This window comes from Cololabis saira, chromosome 5, assembly GCF_033807715.1.
Source record: "Cololabis saira isolate AMF1-May2022 chromosome 5, fColSai1.1, whole genome shotgun sequence".
NCBI lineage: Eukaryota > Metazoa > Chordata > Actinopteri > Beloniformes > Belonidae > Cololabis > Cololabis saira.
The window spans coordinates 40667751-40692058 of record NC_084591.1 but is presented as its reverse complement, the minus strand read 5'-3'; the positions used below and the strand labels follow the sequence as shown (position 1 = coordinate 40692058).

At 40.6% G+C, this 24308-nt stretch overlaps 1 protein-coding gene across 11 annotated transcripts in view; it reads left to right on the top strand.

Annotated features, from left to right (window-relative positions):
- The window catches only part of LOC133444346 (membrane-associated guanylate kinase, WW and PDZ domain-containing protein 2-like), a 116863-nt gene that overhangs the window by 26568 nt on the left and 65987 nt on the right, over positions 1-24308 (top strand). For all 11 annotated transcript variants that reach the window (XM_061722070.1, XM_061722068.1, XM_061722065.1 and 8 more), the window contains exon 2: positions 5517-5633. In XM_061722070.1, the coding sequence (XP_061578054.1) occupies positions 5517-5633 (117 nt within the window). The remainder of the gene's footprint in view (positions 1-5516; positions 5634-24308) is intronic.

The window sequence follows — 24308 nt, the reverse complement described above, 5'->3', positions numbered from 1 at the left end:
TTCTCCCAGAAGCTTTGCGATTCATCAGTATGCACTTTAACAAATTCCAATCTGGCTTTTTTGTGATTTGCTTTCAACAGCGGAGTCTTCCCATGTCATGCACTTTGATCAAACACTGACAGATGATGCAGTCTGACACTGATGTACCTTGACCTTGGCCTTCACCTTAGATTTCTTTGGAGGTTTTTCAGGGCTCTTTGGTTTCCATCTTCAATTTGTCAATTTTCCTCTCATCCAGCTTCTTGGAGATGGCCTTTACCTTTAACATGTCTGTGAATTTCTTTTCTGGTCTCCTCAGACAACTCCCTCCTTTGCTTTATCTGGTCTTTGCTTTAGTGTGGTGAACACAATCATACCAAACAGCAACAGAGTGACCACTTTTCACCATTTAAATAGTCAGACTGACTGATTAAAAGACTGAAAACACTTGTTATGCTAATTACAGAACACACCTTAGTTTAGTATGTCACTGTGGTCAAACTACTTTCCGTCTTTTGTGTGTATGTATATATATGGGCTGTGTGTCCCTGATAGCCAAGTATGAGTGAATCAACATTGAAATATGGTTAGGCAGAAACATGCAATCCATGTTGAAGCCTGGTCCATGACAAACAGAATACGTTGATTCAACATTGATTACACATTGGCATTAGCATTGGATGATTGATTATTGGTTGATCCACCATCAATTGTCGACCTTAACCAAAAATCCACCTTTTTGACCATTCAACATTGATTCAACACCTTTTGCTATTTGGGATGTGTGTATGTATATATACAGTGGGGCAGAAAAGTATTTAGTCAGCCACCAATTGTGCAAGTTCTCCCACTTAAAAGATGAGAGAGGCCTGTAATTTTTATCATAGGTACTTCAACTATGAGAGACAGAATGGGGGCATAGAATACAGTTGGAGTGATTTTGTTTTTCAGAAATGTTCCTCTTTTTAGTTGCAATATTTTCATGAGAAGAGGTAAAAAAAAAAAGTTTTATTTCAACTTTATGGGCAACAAAGTATGTTAAATATGAGAGGCGGTAGTGCCTCCAGGTCTTTCCTCCAGGTCTTTCCTCCATTCTGCAGCTGGCAGGTCAAATGAATCAATGTTATTGATCCCAAGCAGTTCCTCAATAAACCGCTGATTGGTGTTGGTACTTAGCGTCTCCCAGTAAAGTCCCTTTCTTTTTGTTTTCTCAGGAAACTCCTCCATGTTGTAAAAATCAAACAAATAGCGAGTACTGTCACTCTCTCGCAATGTCAAAATGACCATGGCAACGGATAGCGTGCCCTTTTAATATGGCTTTCCCCAAAGTGCCATGTGGCATGAAAACATCATGACGTAACTCATCCCTCTCTAATCTCTAGATCATGAAGAAATGCACTCCTATGTCCTTACAAACACCAGGAAACTGGACCATATCACACCGGTCATGAAATCACTACACTGGCTTCCAGTGAGTCAAAGGATAGAGTTTAAAATCTTACTGCTGGTCTACAAAGACCTGAATGGTCTTGGACCAAAATCCATGGTTGATCTGTTAGTTCCTATGAAGCTCCCAGACCCCTGAGGTTCATCTGGATCTGGTTTGTTGTGTTTCCCAAGAACCAGAACCAAGCAAGGTGAGGCAGCGTTCAGTTATTCTGCTCCTCACCGGTGGAACAAACTTCCTGTAGACCTGAGGTCTGCTCCAACTGTAGATCCTTTAAATCAGGATAAAAACATTACTGTTTACTGTAGCTTACTCTTAAATTAAATACTTACCTGCTGTACTCTACTGCCCTTATTTTTAACAACTTGTGCTTTTTTATTATTTTACCTCTTTTCTTATCATTTTATTTGTTAATTATTTTATTTCATTTTGTATTATTTCCCTTTGTAATTGACTTGTTACTGTTTAATTGTGTCTTGCTGCTTTTAATGTTGACGTAAAGCACTTTGAATTACCTTGTGTTGAATTGTGCTATACAAATAAACTTGCCTTGCCTTGCCTTGCCTATGACGGCCAATAGTGAGCAATAAATTCATCATTTTTCCCTTTTTTTTCTTTTGTTGCTGGTATTTAGTATCGTAGCTGACTGTCTGTCAGTGCTCACCTGTTTGTTTTTTTTGCTTTTGCATCTACAAGCATCAGGGTGCTGCACCGGGGCCGTAATTACAAAGTTGTGTAAAAGCCAGACACAGTACTGCTTTTATTCCCCTGTGGAGTTTCCAAGCATAACATCTAACGATTACAAAAGAAAAACAGTATATAGGCTATACATTATAGAGCATTAGAAAATAACGGTCGGTTTTGGCCACATTTCTGGCATTCAATCACATAATGTTGTGATGCTGCTGTGGTGGAGGGAGGGCCAGCTGCTCCACCATACCAGCTCTCTGTGAGCACAAGGGAACTATCTGTCATTGACTGTTTAAATTGTTGAAATTTCTCTACCTAGCAGCATTTATTTACTAGTTTTTTTAAATTCTTCATTACTTTTGTTGTTTGATCAGTTGTCCCCTCTGCTAGTTGATTAGCAGTGCAAGCTGACGCTGACTACACCTCTGTAACGGCTGCCATCACAGGAGCAGCACTGAGTGCTTTTCTTTGTCTTGATGGGCTTGTGATTGATAAGGACGGTTGTCATCTTTTATAACTTCATGTGGTACTGTTTTTAGTTCTTATAAATGTGTGAAGGGAATAGCAAGTAATCCCTCAGTGTTGCCTGACTCTTGTTTGATGTGAGCAGAGACACCTATGAAGCTTCTTTAAACATGCCGCCGTCTCACGCTCAGCTGTGCCCGCAGCTGAGTGGCTCATATCACGACGAGCATGTGTTTCCACGCTGGTGTTTGTTTATGTCTTGTATTTCGGCCAAACCTTGCTCAAGTCGGTGCTCAAGGCATTTTTTTAACTGGCATCTGCAGCTGTGTGCTCATCTGCCTTCCATGTGCGTCTGAGTGCGTGTAACCTCAGTGTGACATATGCCACTGCTGCGTTTCTCAGATTTCTGTCTAGTCGGAGATGCTAACACAAGGTCAGGTTTGGAGAGCATCTGGTGGGTGAGATGCAAAGTATTTGAGGAATGTCAGAGAGCATCTGCTTGGACTCACATACATACAAAAGTAGAGACACATACCACTACAAATGCTTTCACTTGCATAAACATTTATTTTCTCCCGTCAGTCAGTTTTTTTTCCCCTATGCCCATTTCTCTTGTGTGTGTGTGTGTGTGTGTGTGTGTGTGTGTTTTTTTTCCCCACATACACACACACACACACACACATGCCGCGTTCCATTTGTCCTCGGAAGTGGGGATTTCCCAGTTCCCAGTCGGAATTTTCAACTGGAACGCCCCTCGAAGTGGGATTTCCCACTGGGACAGTGGGAGAGTCTTCACCACCCCCGAGTTCACATTCCGAGATGGCTGCCCCGGTTGTAAACAGTAGAAGAGAGCTCTGTAAAAATTCGTAGCACTTCATTCTAGTTTTGGTCACACTAAATCAGTCGTATACAAGTATTGTTCGGCATATATATGCTGCTATAGTGTAATTTACATGTTTCATGTGGTATATGCGAACTACAAACTTGTTTACCTACTTTGTAACTGGAACGCTGATAACTCGGCTGTGACGTCATTCCCAGTTCCGAGTCCCGACTTCCGAGGTAAATGGAACGCAGCAACACACACAAACCTGCATTTCACCAAAGCCCAGTGTCTCCACTGCAGTAACATCAGCAGTAGGTAGGGGCTGCTGCAGGATTGTGGAAGCTGTCTGGCCAATTGGCTGGCAGGTTTTTTCGGAGCCCGGCTTCCCACTGGCACGTCTCCTTCTCCTGTTTTTTTTTCTTTCTTCTTTTTTTCCTCTCCCGACTCGTCGTCTCTCTCCATCTAGCCGCGTTTCTCTACATCTAACATCCCCCGCTCTGTCTTCATCTTTTCTGGATTAAAATGGTGTGCAGCCGCGGCGCGGCGGAGCGGCGGTGAGGGAGCAGAGGTTTCAGGAGGAAGACTGAGGTTTCACCGAGGTAACAGAGGATGTGCGGTGGTTGCTTGCGAGGCTAGAGGACACCTGGGAGGACAGGCTGTCGGTGGATATATATACCTGTGGAGGAGGACTATTCTTTTTTTTTTTTTTTTTTTATCAACGTCTGAGCCAGCTGCTGATGAGGTGCATGGATTATTGCACTGCTGTCTGTATCTCCATCCCTCTCTAAGCATGTACTAGTGTGCATGTATGAATATGTGCGCGTGTTGGTGTCTGCATACCAAATACATGGCCTATGCATCAATGCAAAGCATGTGATTTGACATTTGCCCATTAGAAAAATTGGCCCAGTCCAGATGCTGATCCAGATTTCACCCCATCTTCCCTTGTTTTGCCTTTTTTTCTCTTCTTTTTTATGCTCTTCTCCTCTCCTCTCCTCTCCTCTGCTCTCCTCTTTGCTGAAAATGCTTGCTAAAATGGTGTCAGTTTACATGAGATGCTATACAGCGAGGCCTAATGAGTTTCCCCTCCAATCCTGTAGGTTCTCTTTGACAGGTAGGCGTTGCATTATTCTGGACCAGCAGGCCGAGCGCTGTCGACTCAGTTTGCCAGCAGTGTCTATATAGACTATGCATGAGCGAGAAGACGTGTTTGTCATTTGTAAATGCATGGCGTGTAACCTCATCCCTCCCGCTGTCGGATGTGATAGCATTGCATACCAAATGTTGCGTGGAGAGTAAGTTCTCCTCCTCTCATCCTCCTGGGCTTCTCTGGTTGGAGATGATGGGAGGAGAAACTAGTCATGGACATTATGGTGTGCTGAACACTGAACACATCTGCTGCCCTGCTCTTACTCCTCTGCCCTCACTTTTGTGTTCATTTATTCTACTGGGTTTCACTTCAGTGACTTAATGACAAGGAAGACAGCTTATAGCAGCAAATAATGTCCAGGGACAAAGAGGGAGAGTCCTCTCTGTAGCCTTTGTCACCCAACCTGCTGACACTGCACATTTGGTCCTCAGGGGATCACTGGCTCACACAATTACCAAGAAAGATCTGTTTATGTCAGCTTTAATTGTTTTTGTATTTGCTGCTTTGCCTTGGTTGTTTTATTGCAAGTCTTTAACGGAGTAAGACAGGGTCACATTTTGAGATTCCCCTCATCATCCAATATTCCTTTTTTTCATTGGTTATTATGAAGGAAGCATAAAGGCGTAATTACTCTTCACTGAAAGTTGTGAAGAGTTGTTCATACTGTACCAACAGTCTCCAATTTTTTTTGATCTGATGTTAAAAAAAGATTAGCTTCATATTTGTGTTGTTTGTTTTGCTCTTTGCTCTGGTCCATCAAAACTTAAAACTCCCTACATTTGAGCAGCATTGAAAGACAGACTTACGTCTTTTTTCCACTCTGAGCACAGTTTTGCTTATGTTGTAATGATGAGTTAATTGATACCCAGTAAGACCTTTGGATCTTTTGCCAGTCTTATGCGTGTCATCAAAACTGAGAGCAAGCACTAATGTTTTTTCTTGCTGTTTTTTTCGTATAGGGGGAGTGGTTGACAAAGATTTGCGGCACTACCTGAACCTGCGCTTCTCCAAGGGCTCGGTGGACCACGACCACCAGCAGATCATCAGAGACAACCTCTACCTTCGCACCGTTCCCTGTGAGCCCACACCACCTTACATCTCTCCTCCCCACCACCTTCTAACCTCCATTAGTGTTTCATTCCTGTCCTCCACTTCTCTGTGAGCTCATCCTCTCTCCTGCCTCATCATCTGCATGTACAGCTGTCATTTTCATTCTCTCTATTTTTAAATATCCTTTTTCTCACCTCCTCCTGAGCTCTTTCTCTCTTTTAGTTTGCCCTCATCCCTTTCAGGATGTTGTCTTTTTTTTTTAATCACTCACATGCTCTCTCTCTCTCTCTCTCTCTCTGTGTCTCTCGCCGTCTATCGCTCCTTCTTTTCCATCCGCCGTCCAAGGTTTCCACGGCAACCACCCTCTTGTCTGGAGGCTTGCATTGTCGTGATGCCCTACCCCCTTCAGCGCACACTAGAGATGCACATCACACACAGATGTACAGAGACTGAAGCATGTTCCCGTCTCAGAGATACGTTTAGTTCATGTCTTTGCGAGAAATTTCAAATGCTGGACAAACACATCTTCATACAGACATTTCATGCCTGTCGGTTACATGTGAGTGCAGGCTGCGTTATTATTGTGTATGCTTTTTGCTCGTTGCGGGAACGATGTCATTTCAGTGATTGACGTTGAGGGCCATCCCCAGCAGGTCTGCCGTCTTTCCACACGTTGAGCAGTACATGAATCAGCTCTGACGCGCTACCCCGCAGACTACATGTTACTGCTTTCATTGCAGTATGTGCATCGGTAGACTCGGCGTGGATGTTGGGGTTTTTTTTATCTATGTTTTTGAACTTGTTTGACATGTTATGGGCTCCAGTGTTTGTATGCTGATTCAGATTGCTGAGCGTGCTCCAGATTCAAGAGAAAACATGGCTAGCTTGTGATAGTTGTTATTTCATCAGCTGAGCGATTTCACTACGCTAGCTGCCGTCTGCCGGTGTGCCGAGCCGCTGACACAGAAGTGATTGTTTTTTACGGTCCCACAGCTGCACACTTCCTGAGCCTTTTTTTCTCTCCCTCTTTTTCCTCTCCTGCCTCCTGTCGTGTCATCTCTTTGCTTTCGCTCCCTTTCATGTTCTTCCTGCTTCTTTGATTTTCATTTGGTCACCGCCTCTCTTCTTCACGTCCTCTCCTGCTTTCAGTTTTAATTCCAGATGCCCACTCATGTGCCCCTGCTGCTCCTTTCTTCTGGTGACTGTGTCTAAGTGCAATTAAGGCAGGCTGACAGGGTGATTGCTGAGGTGATGGAGATTGGCTAAACTTCAACACCTCTGCACTATTAACGCTGAAGGACAGCGTGCAACCATTTCGGTCACCGTACTTTTGTCACCGTGTTTCAGTTACAGTCATCATCCAACCTTTTACGATGAAAGAAAGGCACTTTTTTTTTCCAGGGGATGATTTAGCAGTAATGACATCTCTATGATCAATGACCTATTACTTTTCCAAGCTGACACAGTGTAATGAAGATTTGAGAAATTTTATGGACATCCAGCACAGCAGCTTTGAATCTTATTAATCACGATGGTTGAATTTAAATCTACTGTAGCAACAATATTTCATTGGTCTATGAAATTTTTCTCTGTTCTCTTCTGGCTTTTGCTTTAGTTCATCGGTTCATCTCTTCTGCATTTGAGGATGTTCACATTCACTGCATGACTTCTTTGCGTTCTAACGCTCACATTAGTTGGGGTTGCTCAACCATCAGAGTGACACGGCATCAGATGGCGACAAAAAACCCGGGACAACTGTCCTGACGCTGCGCTGCTCATCCCCGGTGGGCTGTTTGTTGTTGTGGTTTGGAGCATTAGAGGAATCAGTGTTTTTTCTCCCTCGTCTGCAGCACTCTGACCATGCTGTCAGCGCGGGTCTGTCAGCTTGATGAACAGACGCCACTCTGCATCACAACATGCTGTCAAGGACGTGGGAAGAGGCGTGCCTGTCTGTCAGTGTGTTTGTGTGTGCGTGCCTTCATACAGCTAGAAGGCTGAGGATGCTGACATCAACTTCTGCATGCTGTTACATCATTCAGCTCAAGGATTGGTCGCCCTCATCCCAAAAGAGACTGAGTGCCATAATTTGCTGTCTGATTTAATAACTTTATTGGTAATTCAGAGTTTGTATTGTGACCCACAGGCTGCCTTTTGTGCGTCGTTGTTCTCTCTGCTTTGTTTGTATTAAAACGTTTGCTTATCAGCATTGGTACATGACAGTGTAGCAAAATGATTACATCACAGGCATACACATGCACATGAATATATTTATATGATAACAGTTAAGGAAGTCTGAAAGAGAAGAGAAAAGTGAAAACTTCTGTTGTGCAAGAGTGAGTCATTTATTGGAGAACGTGTCATCAAGTCAGGAAGATACAGGATAGTTGCTAGTGTGAGGGGACTAAAACTTTCACTATATTACAGTCTGAAACCGTCAATATAGTTGACAATGTTTAATTTCTAACTTTTCAAACCCGTGAGCTGAATAAACTTGCGACACCATTTTATTTAATTTTTTGCAAATTGACCATTTAACAAATCTTAACTCTTTTTCGGAGCGCCGAGGAGTTTAGGGAAAAGATTTATCTGGGGTTTCCTGCATGTGAACAATGTAAAAAATAAATAATTGAATACATTTATAAGAATATACAGTCACGTGGAGAGGTTGGTACCCAATCTTTTAATCTTATTCCTATCCCATTTGTTTTTTGAATCTGAAAACATTTAAAAAAATCATCAGATCATAGTTGGTCTCAGGCAAATACAACCTGGGGAAACAATTATTCAATAACCCTAAAAAGAAAAACAAGTCATGTGGAAATGGCACATGCAAATGCTGCTCTGGAGCATTCAGCTATAAATTAACAGAATGCCAAAAGGGCATGACAAAAGTAATAGGTTTAGAAAAAAAAGTTGATAATTATAACATAATTTCTGAACCATTTCAGTTAAGTAGTTCATAGTCTCGTGTATTTACAGCGACAAAGCTTATTTACAACTGGAAAGCATTCAAGACATTTGCCCAAACTCCTGCATCATGATTTGAAAGGCTGATAAAGTCAGAAAGGAAATTGTTTTTTTAGTTATTCATGCTCAAGGTGGCTCTACAAGCTGTTGAATTCACGAGAGTGCTCAGTATTGCTTACATCTATTTGGGCTTCATGTTTCTTATACAAACAATGGAAAAAAGGTATTTTGTTGTTCTTCTGGGATTGTATTTACCTAATACTGAGACTGCTACTACCTGTATGCGATTTTTCTTTTAAAGATGTTTGGCACTAGTGGCCTTTATTAAAAGTAGGGGGGAAGGAAGTGGGTATGGAGACAGGGGGGAGACTTGCAGGAAAGAGCAACAAGCCGGGATTCAAACAAGCACTGCCTGCAAGAGGGCAATAGCCTCTGCAAATGACACCTACTCAACCCATGGAGCTATCCAGGGGATATGGGATTAAAAGAGGGGTTCCTAAATTTTGCACATGATAGTAACGGTGGCAGAAGAAGTTAGTAGTGAAGAAAATGTGGAAAAAAAGAGTTATGCTATAATGGAAGTAGCAGAGGGATGGAGATATAAAGTAGTAAACAGACGGATGCCAATGCTGGTTTAACTGCCTATGCTATGTGGTTCAGATTAAATAAACTATCCTTGAATATAAAGAAATCAAATTTCATAATTTTTAGTGGCAAAAAGTCATACCCTAAGGATTCATGCAAAATTAAAATTGAGTCTGTTAGTATGCCTCAGGTGTCAACTACAAGATTCCTGGGTATTATTGTTGATGAGAGTTTGAGTTGGAGAGAACAAATTGATTGCGTTACCAAAAAAATCAATAAATCCATTGGCATTATAAGGCGTGTTAGTCATCTTGTCACGACAAGTTGTCTCCTTACACTTTATTATAGTTTAATTTATCCTTATCTCTCATATTGTAATATAGTTTGGGCAAATAATTTTCTTACAAATCTTCACAAAATTCTGGTCCTACAGAAACGTTTTGTTAGGATTGCAACTCGATCAGAGTCACACGCTTCATCTAGTCCTTTATTTCACAAACTCCAGATTCTTACTATTTATGATATCAATATTTTTCAGTTATGCGTTTTTATTTATAAGCTAAATTCAAGTGAAGGGAATATTCCTGGACAGATCAAGACTTACTTTAAATTAAATTCACAGGTTCATTCTTATTCAACTCGACAATCCTCAGATCTTCATCCTCCTAAATTTCTCACTTGCAGAGGTCAATTTTTGGTGAGATTTAGGGGCACTAAATTGTGGAATGATTTTTCCCACTTGGCAAAGAGCTCTTCCTCTTTGAAATGTTACAAAAGACGTTTGAAGGACCAATTGACTTCTGTTTTGTAACTGTTTTCCCAATGTAATGTTATACATGTATCCATGTTCTTTTTGTTGTTTTTTTTTGTGTTTCACTCATAGTGAATTATTGTTACTTATTTTTTTGTCTTTATTCTTTATTATTTATATATTGCATTATTAGTTTGTCATCACTTTTGTGTAGTTATACTTTTTGTTTTTGTATGTTAATCTTGTGTTCTTTATAACACATGAAATTTTAATATCTTCGGTGGAGGCTTCAAATAAGCCCATTGGGTTTTTTGCCTCTTCCTGCACCTATAGTATTTATATTTGATATTTCCTGTATACTTTTAAAAACTGTGCAAAACAATCAACTAAAACTAAAACTAAAAACTGTCCAGTAAAAAGATGATAAATGTGGGCATGAGCAATGAGGCTCTGCAAGACAGTAAAAAGAGAGGACAGGATGTATATAGGAGGCAGTCAGCGGGGGAGAGGTGTTGAGGAAAGAAAAGAGCAGATTTAGGTTGAACAGTGGGGACCGTGACTGGACGCGAGAGGATGGAGGGTAGAACCGGGAGCAGAAGGGTGGATGTGCAGTGAATGGAGATAGAGGGATATATAAGGGACTCTCGTAAGTAAATCCCAGGAGAACCTTCTCCTTTCCTCCACTCTACTCAGAGCCATCGGTAAAAGGCTCTAAAAATAGCTTCAACAGTGAGCAACACATTTCTCTACTCAGATAGCCTATAAATACATGTAGCTTCTGTCAGTTCACATCCACTGTTCCGGACGCACGCTACACCGCCGCTTCTGAGCCTCTGACAAGGAATCCTCCTCTGGAGTCTACAGAGGAGGAGCACATAAAGATGTTGATTAAGAACACGGCCGAGATGTTTAGGATGGTGATGGGGAAGACGCCAGCTCAGATAATGATAACAGTAATGAAGATGACTATCCTTATGATGAGAGGAAATGATGTGTGGAAGGTGAAAGACACCTAATGTGTGCAAGAGAGTCCTGTGAATTCAAATTACATTTACATAATTTATACATGCTATGCAGGTACAATTAGCATGTAGAAAATTAAGTAAATATTGTGGATTTTTCTCTTGGAAATATTTAACTGGTTAGTGTGCAATCAACGCTTTGTCTCTGTGACAACTATATATATTTCTAGTTAATTCCTTTCTCTGTGTAAATGTGGATTTGTAGCTTCCTACGTTGTTGCTCACTGTAATTTAACGTTAATGAGGGATGAAGTGTAAGAGAATCATTGTTGGGCGTTTGCACTTTCAGTAGGAAAAGTGTACAGATAAACCACATGTTGGTTATGTAAGTTCAGAGGAACGGGCATAAAATGTGCATAACAGTTAGTGTATGTACTGAAATAATAATTTATGGTGTTGTCATGTCCGTAGAGTACTATTTTATGTATTGCAAGCACTGAAAAAAGTTTTTGAAATGTTCAATTGTAAGTAAAATATTTGACATAATACAATTTATTTCCTTTATACATTATGTCATTAGTTATTGTAAATTGCAAAAGCAGCTATTTAAAAGAAAGATGATTTTTTTTTTTAATGGACATCTGCCAGCTGAAGCCTCTTTCTGTAGTTTTCTCTGCTTTCCTGGCAGACACTCGTACTCTCACATTTTTACAACATTTTCACCGAGAAAAAATAGTCTCCAATGACGCCACTAATCAGAGTTTGGCTTTTTTTGCTCTGATATGAGATCAGATGATTAGATGAATACTACATAAATGGACAGGGACAGTTTGTGCTCCACATTCAGTTAATTAATCTGTTATCATTTCCTCTGCAAAGGAACGAGTCTTTTTTTTCACTTCTGCATTAAACGTGATTTTAGAATGTTTATTTTTTCATTCAGGGAATGGTTAGAAAAGCAGGTAGGATATAACACCTCCTTGTATTCCCACTTAATGAAAACCCTTCAAATTTCCCGCTTCTTATTTCGATTTGCATACCTTTGCCACCCTCAGGTATGAGAGATTGGATCTTTTTCATGAAAAGATTAATTACCAAGTATAATAGTTTGTTTCGTTTGTTAAATTGACCTCCAGGTCATTTGCGTTGAAAAATATTAAAAAACACAAACCTTCAGAAGCCATTTTAAACTGCTGGTTGCTTTGTGTGTAGAATTATGAGTGTGAATTTGAACTCAGATAATACAGACAGATAATGATAATGATTAGATAATGATAATAGTTATATTCAGTGAGTGGATAAAGATAAGATTCATTGTGTGTGCTTGCAGGAGAGTGTGTATGGGAGAATGATTGTATATGCGCAAAGAGAGATTGTACACATGTATGAATTTATGTCTTTTTTTTACTACATTGCATTGATTATTCTGTTTGTGTGGTGAGATTAAATTGGCTGTGCTGATAAATGAATCATGGGAGTATTACCTACCATCCTCTGTTAAGATGCTGTGTGTTTGCCTCGGTATGTGTGTGTGAGATAGAGAAATACATCCCCCAGGGAGTCTCCTTAAAGGGGTGATTTGCCTGCTGGCTTGCTCTTGTTAAAGGGCTGGCTGACATGCTTTGATGTGGTTCTTCGCTCCCTGTAGTTTGATTGGCATACTGGATTAATGTTGTTCCACAGATGAAAGCGGCGACGAGGGAATGATATGGCTTTTATAAAATGAAAATAGCAAATATTGAACATGATTAATGCATTGGTTATGTTTGCAAATTGCTTTCCATTTGAAGCTCCGGACAGGTGATCTTATCAGTTTTTCCTCTCGTCACTGTGATCCTCTCATTCCACTGCTGATCTCAAACAGAGGTTCCTCTGCAGTGGTTTTTATGTCTCTGTCAGTTGTTTTTACCCCTCCACCCCATGTCTCTGTTTGTGGTGCCACTAAGATCAAAGTAATGGGTGCTGTGAGCCAGGCACTTGATGGTGATGGTCAGTGAACAGAAACACCTCAGAGAGTTTGACTCTTTCCTTCTGGTTGCTGTTTACTTCTCCACACGAGGACATATGCAGAATACCAAACTGTACTCGCTCTCAGTGTGTATACACCATCACAACCCTGCTGTCGTACCAGTCTGCACCAGTCTGCTCTGCAGAATATTAAGAAAAGCTGCTTCTTTAACCTGTCGATTCCCATCAGGAAACACATACAGCGATAATTTCAGAGTGCCACCCTGGGACCTGCCCAGCTACAGACAGGGGCGTCAGGCTACACAGTTGTTTTTGCTTTTTAGATGGCAGCTTAAAAGACACTTTAGGGAAGAAAACGGCTTTCAGGTTTCATCTGGAGTCAAAGGATTTTGAGTTGGCCAATCAATTAAGTGAAAGATATCATGACTATTATTGAGCACAAGAACATTTATGTAGATGCCTGAAATTCAATTCAATGTTATATTACTACTACTGTCATTTAGCAGACGCTTTTATCTGAGATACACACACCATGGAGAAATTAGGGTTAAGGCCTTGCTACCACCCCCCTATATAGCGTCTATTACAACAAAAGTTGTTTCTAGGCGCCTTGCAGAGACCCAAAACATGACTCCCAACTTAAATAAAAAACAACCAATTAAAACCAGTAAAATTATCCAGCCTCCCAGTAGGAATGGGTGATATTTTACCGTTCACGATAAACCGTCAAAAAAATTCCCCACGGTAAGAATTTGTCATGTCGCTGTAAAAACGATAAATTCCCGTTGACGTTTTTGTGTAAATCTGATTTATGGTTCTGCGTTAAATCCACGTGGAAGGAAGGAAGGAAGGAAGGAAGGAAGGAAGGAAGGAAGGAAGGAAGGAAGGAAGGAAGGAAGGAAGGAAGGAAGGAAGGAAGGAAGGAAGGAAGGAAGGAAGGAAGGAAGGAAGGAAGGAAGGAAGGAAGGAAGGAAGGAAATGAGCCAGAAAGAAAGAAAGAAAGAAATGAGGCAAAAAGAAAGAAAGAAAGAAATGAGGCAAAAAGAAAGAAAGAAAGAAAGAAATGAGGCAAAAAGAAAAAGAAAGAAAGAAAGAAAGAAATTAGGCAAAAAGAAAGAAAGAAAGAAAGAAAGAAAGAAAGAAAGAAAGAAAGAAAGAAAGAAATGAGCCAGAAAGAAAGAAAGAAAGAAAGAAAGAAAGAAAGAAAGAAAGAAAGAAAGAAAGAAAGAAAGGATAAATTCCCGTTGATGACGTTTTTGTGTAACAAACATGGCGGATCTGAGAGCGAGATAAATTTATAGTTACAAAGATGGAGTTGAATTGGTATTTTTTTTATCGTCATTTTTATCGTTATCGGGATAAATGCCAGAAATTATCGTGATACATTTTTTAGTCCATACCGCCCATCCCTACCTCCCAGGTTTTATCTCCATTCAACTCTGTAGTTTGTGGAAAAGTGGAAATTCTTTTACATTTACTTTTTGCACAGAAACCTATCATCAGCAATTACATAGATTCTAAAAAAATGTAAAATGCTTTGTTTAATGTTTCATATCACATTTAGTAAATGCAGTTTATTGGCCTTCTTTTGGAATTGATCCTTTTCTTCAACTATTGAAAGTACCATCAATAATAACAGTACTGAGAGCCAAGACCCGACATTACAGAAATTTTTTTTAAATTTGGTGAAATGTCGCCATACAAGCAATATTTCTTAACTGTAGTTGTGAATAAACTTAAATAAAACTTCTGTGGTGTGAACTGTGGATGAAATAAATGTAAGTACTTATGAATGAAACTGTCAGTAAAGGATGCTACACAAAGGTGAGATGAGCTGTGAATGTGAAGGTAAGCCAGAAAGCTGGAAGACCCCACCCTTATTCTCAGTGCTCCTGATCACACGATTTTGTGATGCAGACACACTGTTTAATCACACACTTAGTAAGGACAGCTTTTTTCGCCAATATGGCACAATTGCTATGTGAAAAGTGCTCCCCTTTGTTGTATGTGCCAGTGTGAGCTCCCAGACTACGAATACCCTCTAATAGAGTGCATCATACTTAAAATTCAGGATTATAATGTGTGTCCACATTTCAAGGTCGCCTGGCATCTCATACTTGGAAAACAGACTCAAAAGAGGCAGACCTGTTGAAAGAGATATGGTGAATTTGAACAAATCACTCCATCACTCCAAAGTTTTTCTCTAATTGTGAAAAAAGGGCATAATGTGTCTCTTCTCTTGTAATAAGTAATTGTGAAATTCTGTGTGAAATCAAACCTGTTGTATTCATATGCTATTTTTGTAACGGCAATGCCTTTGTTGGAGGCAACGACAAGTCCATCATGATGAAAATGCGGAGACGCCTGTGAGCTAGCTCGGGTAGTCAACTTCAGCAGCATATCACACTCACATACGATACCAAAATAACTTTGTAGCGCACTACAAACCCCACCGCCACCCCACCCTGTAGGCTCCCAGTTTAAGAATCAGGACAGAAGAAGACATTTGTAGTCATGTGTATTTGTTTATAATAACAGTAATGACACATTGGTGTTCATCATTCTGTCAGTTTACTGACTGACCGTCTAAAGCTTTTTGATGTATTATATGACTTACAAGAAAGTCCTCAGATCAGGTTTCTAAAACCGAGAAGGTTCACAATAACTTCCCTTAGAGAAGTGGAAATGAACAAAAACGTGACTTCGTTCTGAATTTCTAAAAAACTGAATTTATTACGGTTGAACTAATCATGAAGCCACAGACATCCTACACTCGTTTTTAAGAAAGAATTGCACGTAAAGAATTTATACAACCCTATTTTCATCAACACAACTTAATGTTTTCCCAGAGTTAGATGTGGTCTCAGCAGGGGGCAAGTTAACTCTTACCTAACTCTGTTCAAAACAAACAGTCAATCTACCAGCACTGCCAGAACTAAAAAATAAATGAGTTAGCTGGAGTAACCTAATAAAAAACTCAAAAAGTGTGAAAATAGTATTATGGCGTTTGGAGGATGCAGTGGCTGGAGATTTGCTAAACTGTTTCTTGTTTGGGATCAGTCTTTAGAAGTTGCCAGGCAACTGCTCTTGTTCAAGAAAGAGGCTGCTACAATTTCCCCCTTAACACTACAACCAGCTTTTTTCTCACTTTGTTCATTGCAAGGATTAGAAGGAGCAGAACAGGCATTATGGAGTGAGTTTCACAGAGGCTGGAAGGGACCAGGGCGACCACGCCGTGACAGAGACGGGAGCTACATGGAACCACAGGAGGAGAGTTTTATGTAGGTTGTGTGGGCTGTCCTTTTCTGGATCCCATGGGCAAAGGCCAGACCATCAACTTCACCAATTTACTTTGAGTGATCCTCCCAGGGGATAACTCCCCCAACAGCAAAGCTCCTGGAGTAGTCGGCGGACTCAGACCTCTTCTCCGCACAAAGGCGGTAATTCAGCTGCGGTGAAGAGGGAGCCGAGTCGTTCCAACCCTGACCTATGGTCATGAGTAGGGCTGGGCGATATGGACCAAAAGTCATATCTCAATATTTTCTAGCTGAATGGCGATACTCGATATATATCGATATTTTTTCTGTGCCATAATTGGGGTTTCCCCCAAAGCATTATAGCATAGCATCTCTGTTAGCTTCATTTTTTTCTGAGGCAAACCCTTAAAAAAACAGTCAGTTTTAATACAAAGCCTCGTGCCAAATGTCACACAGGTTCCTTTATTAACAGAGGTCTGCACAATATCAAAATGTATAAAACAAATGAAATACAAATAAACTGCCTGCATATATAGAATAAAAATGCTTCTTGAATAAAATAAAACAAATATCCCTTTCCTGCATAACAATTAAATTAAAATACACTGTGCAATTAATCCAATGTAGACAGTAACAGGCAGACTTTTCCACTGAGGTTGACAGTTGTGCAAATAAAAAAACATTTGTGCAAATCTCAAATAAAACATTCAAGTCAATTTATCACAAAATAAGCTACTGTATATCAAAATCATTAAAAAAAAATAAAAAAAAGCTATATCGATATAAACGATATTGTCTCGTACCATATCGCGTTTGAAAATATATTGATATATATTAAAATCTCGATATATATCGCCCAGCCCTAGTCATGAGTTGTACATAGTGACCAAAAAGGTGTGGTTGCTAACACAAGCTGCTGAAATGAACTTACTTCAAAGAGTTGCTGGGCTAATCACTAGCAATAAGGCGAGGAGTTCAGTCACTTGGGACAGGTTCAGAGTAAAACCACTGCTTCCCTGCACTAAAAGGAAGTAGCTGTGGTGGTGTGGGCATCCTGGGTCAGGATGCCTTCTGGAAACCTTCCAGGGGAGGTGTTACACACATGTCCAATAGGAAGGAGGCCTCAGTGCAGATTAGCTCAGTTCACTTGGGAGGTCTAGACATCCTTACTCAGTCTCAGACTGCTGCTCCTACGACCTGGGCCAGGATGAGTGGGAGAAGATGGATGGATGGAGAACAGAAAAAAAATTCCAAAATGTCAACCTATTCATTATAATATTCATAGTTTCATTTGTATAAATATCAGTGATTAATAAAAAAGATTGGCATTTAGGAGCTAGATACAGGAACTTTATAATGCAGATGATTAGCTGTTATCTTTAGCACACCCTCGTGTCAACTCAGTCTGTGTTTAAAGGTTTGAAGCTCTCTGATTGTGATTAAGTTAGTGGGGGTTTACAACAGTCTGCCATTAACTTTTAATGTGTGTCCTTAATTAATCAAAATGCTCCAGCCGTTCTGTCTCTCATCCCACCTGTCTCTGTTTGCTTGCAACTATCCTGAATCTTTAAGCATCCTCAAGTCCCAAGAGGGATCTACAATGAAGAGTTAACATCCAAGTTTCTGATTCTTCTCACCCTGCAGTCAAAGCTGTCTGCTCGAACAGCAGCTGAATTACTCTGTGGTAACCAGGTGTCTGCTCTTCCCGGCCAGACTGTGACAGTAATTGATTGTTGTGCAAAGCAGAGAGTAACCCTGGCCTGCAGAACTTCTGCAGAGCTGTGACCTGTAAGAAGCATTCAAAACAGTGTGCCTTATCTGGCATAAATATTCATATTTAGTACCGCTTACTAGGAATGGGCGATATTTTACCGTTCACGATAAACCGTCAAAAAAATTCCCCACGGTAAGAATTTGTCATCTCGCGGTAAAAACGATAAATTCCCGTTGATGATGTTTTTGTGTAAAGCTGATTTTTGGAAGGAAGGAAGGAAGGAAGGAAGGAAGGAAGGAAGGAAGGAAGGAAGGAAGGAAGGAAGGAAGGAAGGAAGGAAGGAAGGAAGGAAGGAAGGAAGGAAGGAAGGAAGGAAGGAAAGGGGAGAAGGAAGGGAGAAAACAAGGAAAGGAGGAAGGAAGGGACAAAAGAGGAAGGGAAGAAGGAAGTAAGGAAGGAAGGAAGGAAGGAAGGAAGGAAGGAAGGAAGGAAGGAAGGAAGGAAGGAAGGAAGGAAGGAAGGAAGGAAGGAAGGAAGGAAGGAAGGAAGGAAAGGGGAGAAGGAAGGGAGAAAACAAGGAAAAGAGGAAGGAAGGGAGAAAAGAGGAAGGGAAGAAGGAAGGAGAGAGCAGGAGGAAAGAAGGAAGGAAGGGGAAAAAAGAAGGAAGGAAGGAAGGAAGGAAGGAAGGAAGGAAGGAAGGAAGGAAGGAAGGAAGGAAGGAAGGAAGGAAGGAAGGAAGGAAGGAAGGAAGGAACGGGGAGAAGGAAGGGAGAAAACAAGGAAAGGAGGAAGGAAGGGAGAAAAGAGGAAGGGAAGAAGGAAGGAAGGAAGGAAGGAAGGAAGGAAGGAAGGAAGGAAGGAAGGAAGGAAGGAAGGAAGGAAGGAAGGAAAGGGGAGAAGGAAGGGAGAAAACAAGGAAAAGAGGAAGGGAAGAAGGAAGGAAAGAGCAGGAGGAAAGGAGGAAGGAAGGGAAAAAAGAAGGAAGGAAAGAAAGAAAGAAAGAAAGAAAGAAAGAAAGAAAGAAAGAAAGAAAGAAAGAAAGAAAGAAAGAAAGAAAGAAAGAAAGAAAGAAAGAAAGAAAGAAAGAAAGAAAGAAAGAAAGATAAATTCCCGTTGATGACAAACATGGCGGTTCTGAGAGTGAGATAGATTCATAGTTAAAAAGGTGGAGTTGAATTGGTATTTTTTTATCGTCATTTTTATCGTTATCAGGATAAATGCCAGAAATGATCGTGATAAATCTTTTAGTCCATACCGCCCATCCCTACCGCTTACATGGATGTTGCTCCTTGTTACCATGGAAAGTGTGTGTTGCCATGCACTGATGTGGCGTGGTGGTGAAGACGCTGCTGTCAGAAGGTTGCCATGTTGTGTCACCGCATCTGCAGCTCGGGCTTTGTAGTGTAAATAAGGACGTGAGTGTGTGTGTGTGCGCCGTCATACCCCTCCTATAGACCTGCTGTCACACTTCACAGTCACCAACTGGGGAGAAGAAGGACCAAGGAACAGGGATACACAGCGAGAGTGACTGAGATGTTAGACCAAAGTGCAAAGTAGAGACTGAAGGAGAGAGAAAGGAAAATAGGAGGATAATGAGAGGAAGAGAGAGTGGATTTAAGAAGACAGCGAAAGGGAGCTTTTGGGACAGGGGACACCAACAGAGTAACAAATGGATGGAAGAGAGATGAGATAAATTGGTAACATGAGGAGTAAGAGAGAGGGTAATGGAGGAGGCCAATTTAAAAGAGCAAGACAAAGGGATAGACAGATGGATAGATGACTGGATTTATTAAGGCAGAGCCATCACGGTAAAGGACCAGAGGACACAGATAGTCTAACCATTCCTTTCTGTTCCCGTTTGCTCCGTAATGGAGAGGATTCTGGGTAAACAAGTTAAAGATTTTGAGGACAGTGTTTTTTGTTTTTTGAATTGGTTTATTTATTTTTACATTTGTTTGGTGCAAAATTGTGTTTGTCGAGTTAATATTCTATTAAAATTCCCCTTTTACTAAGTTCAGAACGAGATAAGTTTTAGGGCTGCTCACTTAGATAGCATTAGGAAATTTTAATATCCTCTGTCTCATTTTAGTGGCAAGTACATTCTCACAGATGCGTTCCGGACCAGTAATAGCAGGGTCTTATTAACTGGGATGTAAGAATGGAATTTGCTCGGCTGCACAACATATTTGCTCGATGATAGACCTACCAAAGCATCCAGCAAGGTTAAAGAGGTGAAACATGAACCAGCATGTGCTGATTCAGCTGAAAGGGATCCAAGCAAGAACATTTTTCCTTTTTTTTTTTCTACTTTGCACAGTTTGTGCAGCATTGTAATGTTTGCTTCGATATTCATCATGCTCACATGAAAGCGTGCCCGTGCTTTCATGTTTGAATCCTTTTTTCAAGGGATTATGGTGAAAAAATGTCATGGTCACCTTTTAAGGAATACTTTTAGTTGCTGTTAGATTTGGTGTTTCAACTCCGAGACACCCGGCTGTGATGGATGACATGCTGTGAGACACCAGGCTGAAAGCTCAAGGGGAACCATGTGTATCCAGTTTTATTCACCTGAGATTGTTGAACAGCCTAATTACTGCACAGCTGCACCATGTGGTTTTTCTACACGATTTTATGCATTACAAAAACTTATCAAAACTTTAAGGACTATAAATATGTGTGTGTATCAGTACATGAATATTAAAGTATTTGCTCTAAAGGTGAAGGAAACAGTGACCCGTGCTCCCACTCACCTTCCTGCTCCCACACATCCACTGAAACTGTTATTGGGCCGCTTTCCTCCACCCTTTATTATGATAATAACTCTATCAAATCTATTTTTAGTTATGGATTTTTGCTGCTCTGCCGTCTTGCTCTTGGTGACTTTCCCTCTAATTAAGCAAACATGCATATGAATACTTGCATTGTCCAAAACACTTGCCACCTGATGCGAATGCACCACAAGGTTTTCAAATGTTTTTTTAACCCCTTTCACTGTCTCCGTCTCTCCTCGTTTAGTTTTGTCTCAGCTTGCCACTCTTCTGCCAGTGTATTATTCAGCAAAGGTCTTTGTCCTCTTATCATCTGACACCCGGCTTAGTTATTTCAGCGTATGGGCTATTTTAGTTTTAGCTCCAAATGGACTTTCCTTGTTGAGTTTCAGTCCCTCTTTTTTCTCACATGCACCAAACCGCTCGGATGTGAAAATACAGTTTGAGTCAGAGGACTTCGTCACCCCTAAAGTGGCAGCTCTGAAGTATTTCATTGCTATTACAGATTTAAGACATTTAAGCCATAAGTCTCTGCAGCAGTCACACTCCTAGTCGCAGTGTTACATCTAAGAGGTTCGGCTACGCTGGCTGATTGCAGTACAAAGAGCGTTTTGGCTCAGAGCCGACTTTATTAGCAGGAGCCTCACATGCAATCGATAGTTAACAGCAGAAGGCATTTTGCCTCCTGAAGATCATCTCGGTATCCCGTCTGTACCGTTTCCTGTAGCTTGTCTCTCTTCCTCATATTGTCCTGCACTGTTTTATCTCAGCCACTGCACTGTATTGTGTGACTTTGTACAAAAACAATATTATATAAAAATATATGCCCTTGCTGACCTGTAGACTTTTTCAGCCCTCACTGAACAGGGATTCATCTATTATAGACTGTATTTTAACATTTTCAGCCTCTCCTTGGGTATTTTCAAGGATAAAACAAGGAAGTCGGTATGCTTAAAGACAGATTAAAGCAGAGAAAATGGGCAGCAGGGGGGGAAGGAAGAGAGTTCTCTCTGGGATAGATGTTTCATAATAAGAAGTGTTATTTCACAGACATTTGGTGTGAGGAGTAGGGATGTGGAAGAGCAGGCAGTGAGGCAGCAAACGGTAACATGGTCTCCCACTGAGAGCAGGCGTGTCACAAAAAAAAAAAAAAAAGGAAGGGGGAAATGAGGAACAGTTTGCCTATCTTCCTATCTCAAGCTCGGGAGTCGATCAATATTCCCAGCTCAGATCCAACAAGATGCTCCCCGCCTCCCTCCCTCTGCTCAGTTGGCGTGTCCAGTAAAGGAAGCTGTGGGAGAAGGCCATCAGCGGGTCATCAGTATTCCAGCAGGCTCTGCCTACTCTGGTGTGGGCAGCAGAATAATTTCATTCTGATCTTACAGATCAATAACTGTATCCAGTGGAAGCAGGGGAAGGCGACCGGCTCTGCCTGGCTGGCTGAGCTGCTGCAGTATTCAGACTTAGTGTTGCAAAAGGTCTTGAAGATCTTTTTTTTCTAGTTTATCCTGCAGTCTAGGTCACAGAGTGAATCTCATTGGCTCTCGCCTTTGCACGGCCACTTCTGTCAGCCGATGTCACAGCAATACCGAGGGGATTCAATTCAATTCAATTCATATTTTTATTTCGAGCAATGAACATAACATAAATGACCTGCGTGCAACATAAAACAAATACCTTTTATCAGGTTTATCAGGTGCAGGTTCAAAATACAAATTAATTCGTCAACACTCGAAAGGGAGTGGGAAGAAGAAAATTTATTTAATCCCACCCCTGTTTCTCATTAACAACTTGACAGATTTTTTTTTAAGGCTTCCTCCTGTCTCAACATTTGAACCAAAAAAATGAAAAAAAGACCTATATCAAATTATAATAAAGAAATTTCTACAGTTCACCTCACCTAAATTCACACACATAAAATCCACCGAGGGGATGCATTTTAATAAAACTGTTCAGCTAATACATTTGACGATACAAAGCAATTTGATTTTATAAATTGGCTTTTGATATGGATAATCTTTGTGGAACACAAAATGTTAAATGTTTGTGTTGACTGAGTCAGAGATGAGTCAACTCACGGGGGCGGGGAAGACTTTTATTACACCCTGTGATATAATGCAATCCATTCATCCATCTTCTATATCCAGTTCATCCTTCCTGTTCTGGGTAGTGAGAAGGTTAAAGCGTTTCTCAGCTGTCATCTGGCAAGAAGCAGGGTGCATCACAGGGCCACATAGAAAGAAACAACCACACACGACGCTGCCACGACTTCCTACGGACAGGAGGAAGCTGGAGAAAAAACCCACACAGACACAGGGAAACCAGAAAAGGCCCAGCTGGGATTTGAACTGGGAACCTTCTAGCTTTGAGACAACAACGTTGACCTTCACACTATTCCACGGGGCCGTCCTGCATGAGTGTGTGCAAAATGGGGAAATGAAAACATTGTGAAGCATGTTTTAGAGCTTATATGAGGTTAATAAAAGGCTTTAATGAATTAATCATTTGATTTACTACTTTGGGATATCTCACCTGTTGACCACACCTGAGCCTGAAAACAGGTTTACCTGCAGATACTTGGCGTGGTAAATAGGAATGGGCGATATTTTACCGTTCACGATATACCGTCAAAAAAAATCCTCACGATAAGAATTTGAACGATAAATTATTATAAAAAACTATAAATTCCCATTGATGACGTTTTTGTGTAAAGCTGATTTATGGTTCTGCGTTAAATCTACGCACAACGTACGTGAAGGAAGGAAGGAAGGAAAGAAGGAAAGAAAGAAAGAAAGAAAGAAAGAAAGAAAGAAAGAAAGAAAGAAAGAAAGAAAGAAAGAAAGAAAGAAAGAAAGAAAGAAAGAAAGAAAGAAAGAAAGAAAGAAATGAGCCTGAAAGAAAGAAAGAAAGAAAGAAAGATAGATATGAGCCTGAAAGAAAGAAAGAAAGATAGATATGAGCCTGAAAGAAAGAAAGAAAGATAGATATGAGCCTGAAAGAAAGAAAGAAAGAAAGAAAGAAAGAAAGAAAGAAAGAAAGAAAGAAAGAAAGAAAGAAAGAAAGAAAGAAAGAAAGAAAGAAAGAAAGAAAGAAAGAAAGAAAGAAAGAAAGAAAGAAAGAAAGAAAGAAATGAGCCTAAAAAGAAAGAAAGAAAGAAATCTTTTTAGAGCAGTGATTTGGCTCCAAAGACTGAATGTGGTGATAGATTTATAGTTAAAAAGGTGGAGTTGAATTGGTATTTTTTTATCGTCATTTTTATCGTTATCGGGATAAATGCCAGAAATTATCGTGATAAATGTTTTAGTCCATACCGCCCATCCCTAGTGGTAAATAACTATAAAATAGCTTTGGTCTGTGTGGCGGGAGTGAGCCTCAGTAAAACATGATGACATGACAAAGGCCTTTGTTTTGTGGCCGGGCTTGAACATGTCAGTCATGTACCGTAGGTTCTGCCCAAGCTTCAACCATCTCACTTCCGGATTGAGGCTCATGCAGGACTACGTTTCGTTGCAGTTCATCGACGGACCACTAGAGGCTGGCTCCAAAACTGAGTCAATCTCCGTTGACTCCCATGTTAAAATGTCTGACTTCAGAGGAGAAATAAACATATTTACAGCCTTGTTCATAAAAAATGTTGGTTTCAATCGTTTGATTTCACATCCATGACAACTATGAGGGAGGTGAATTTTTTTCCACTACGCCAGGGGCATTTATATCAAGCAATACATT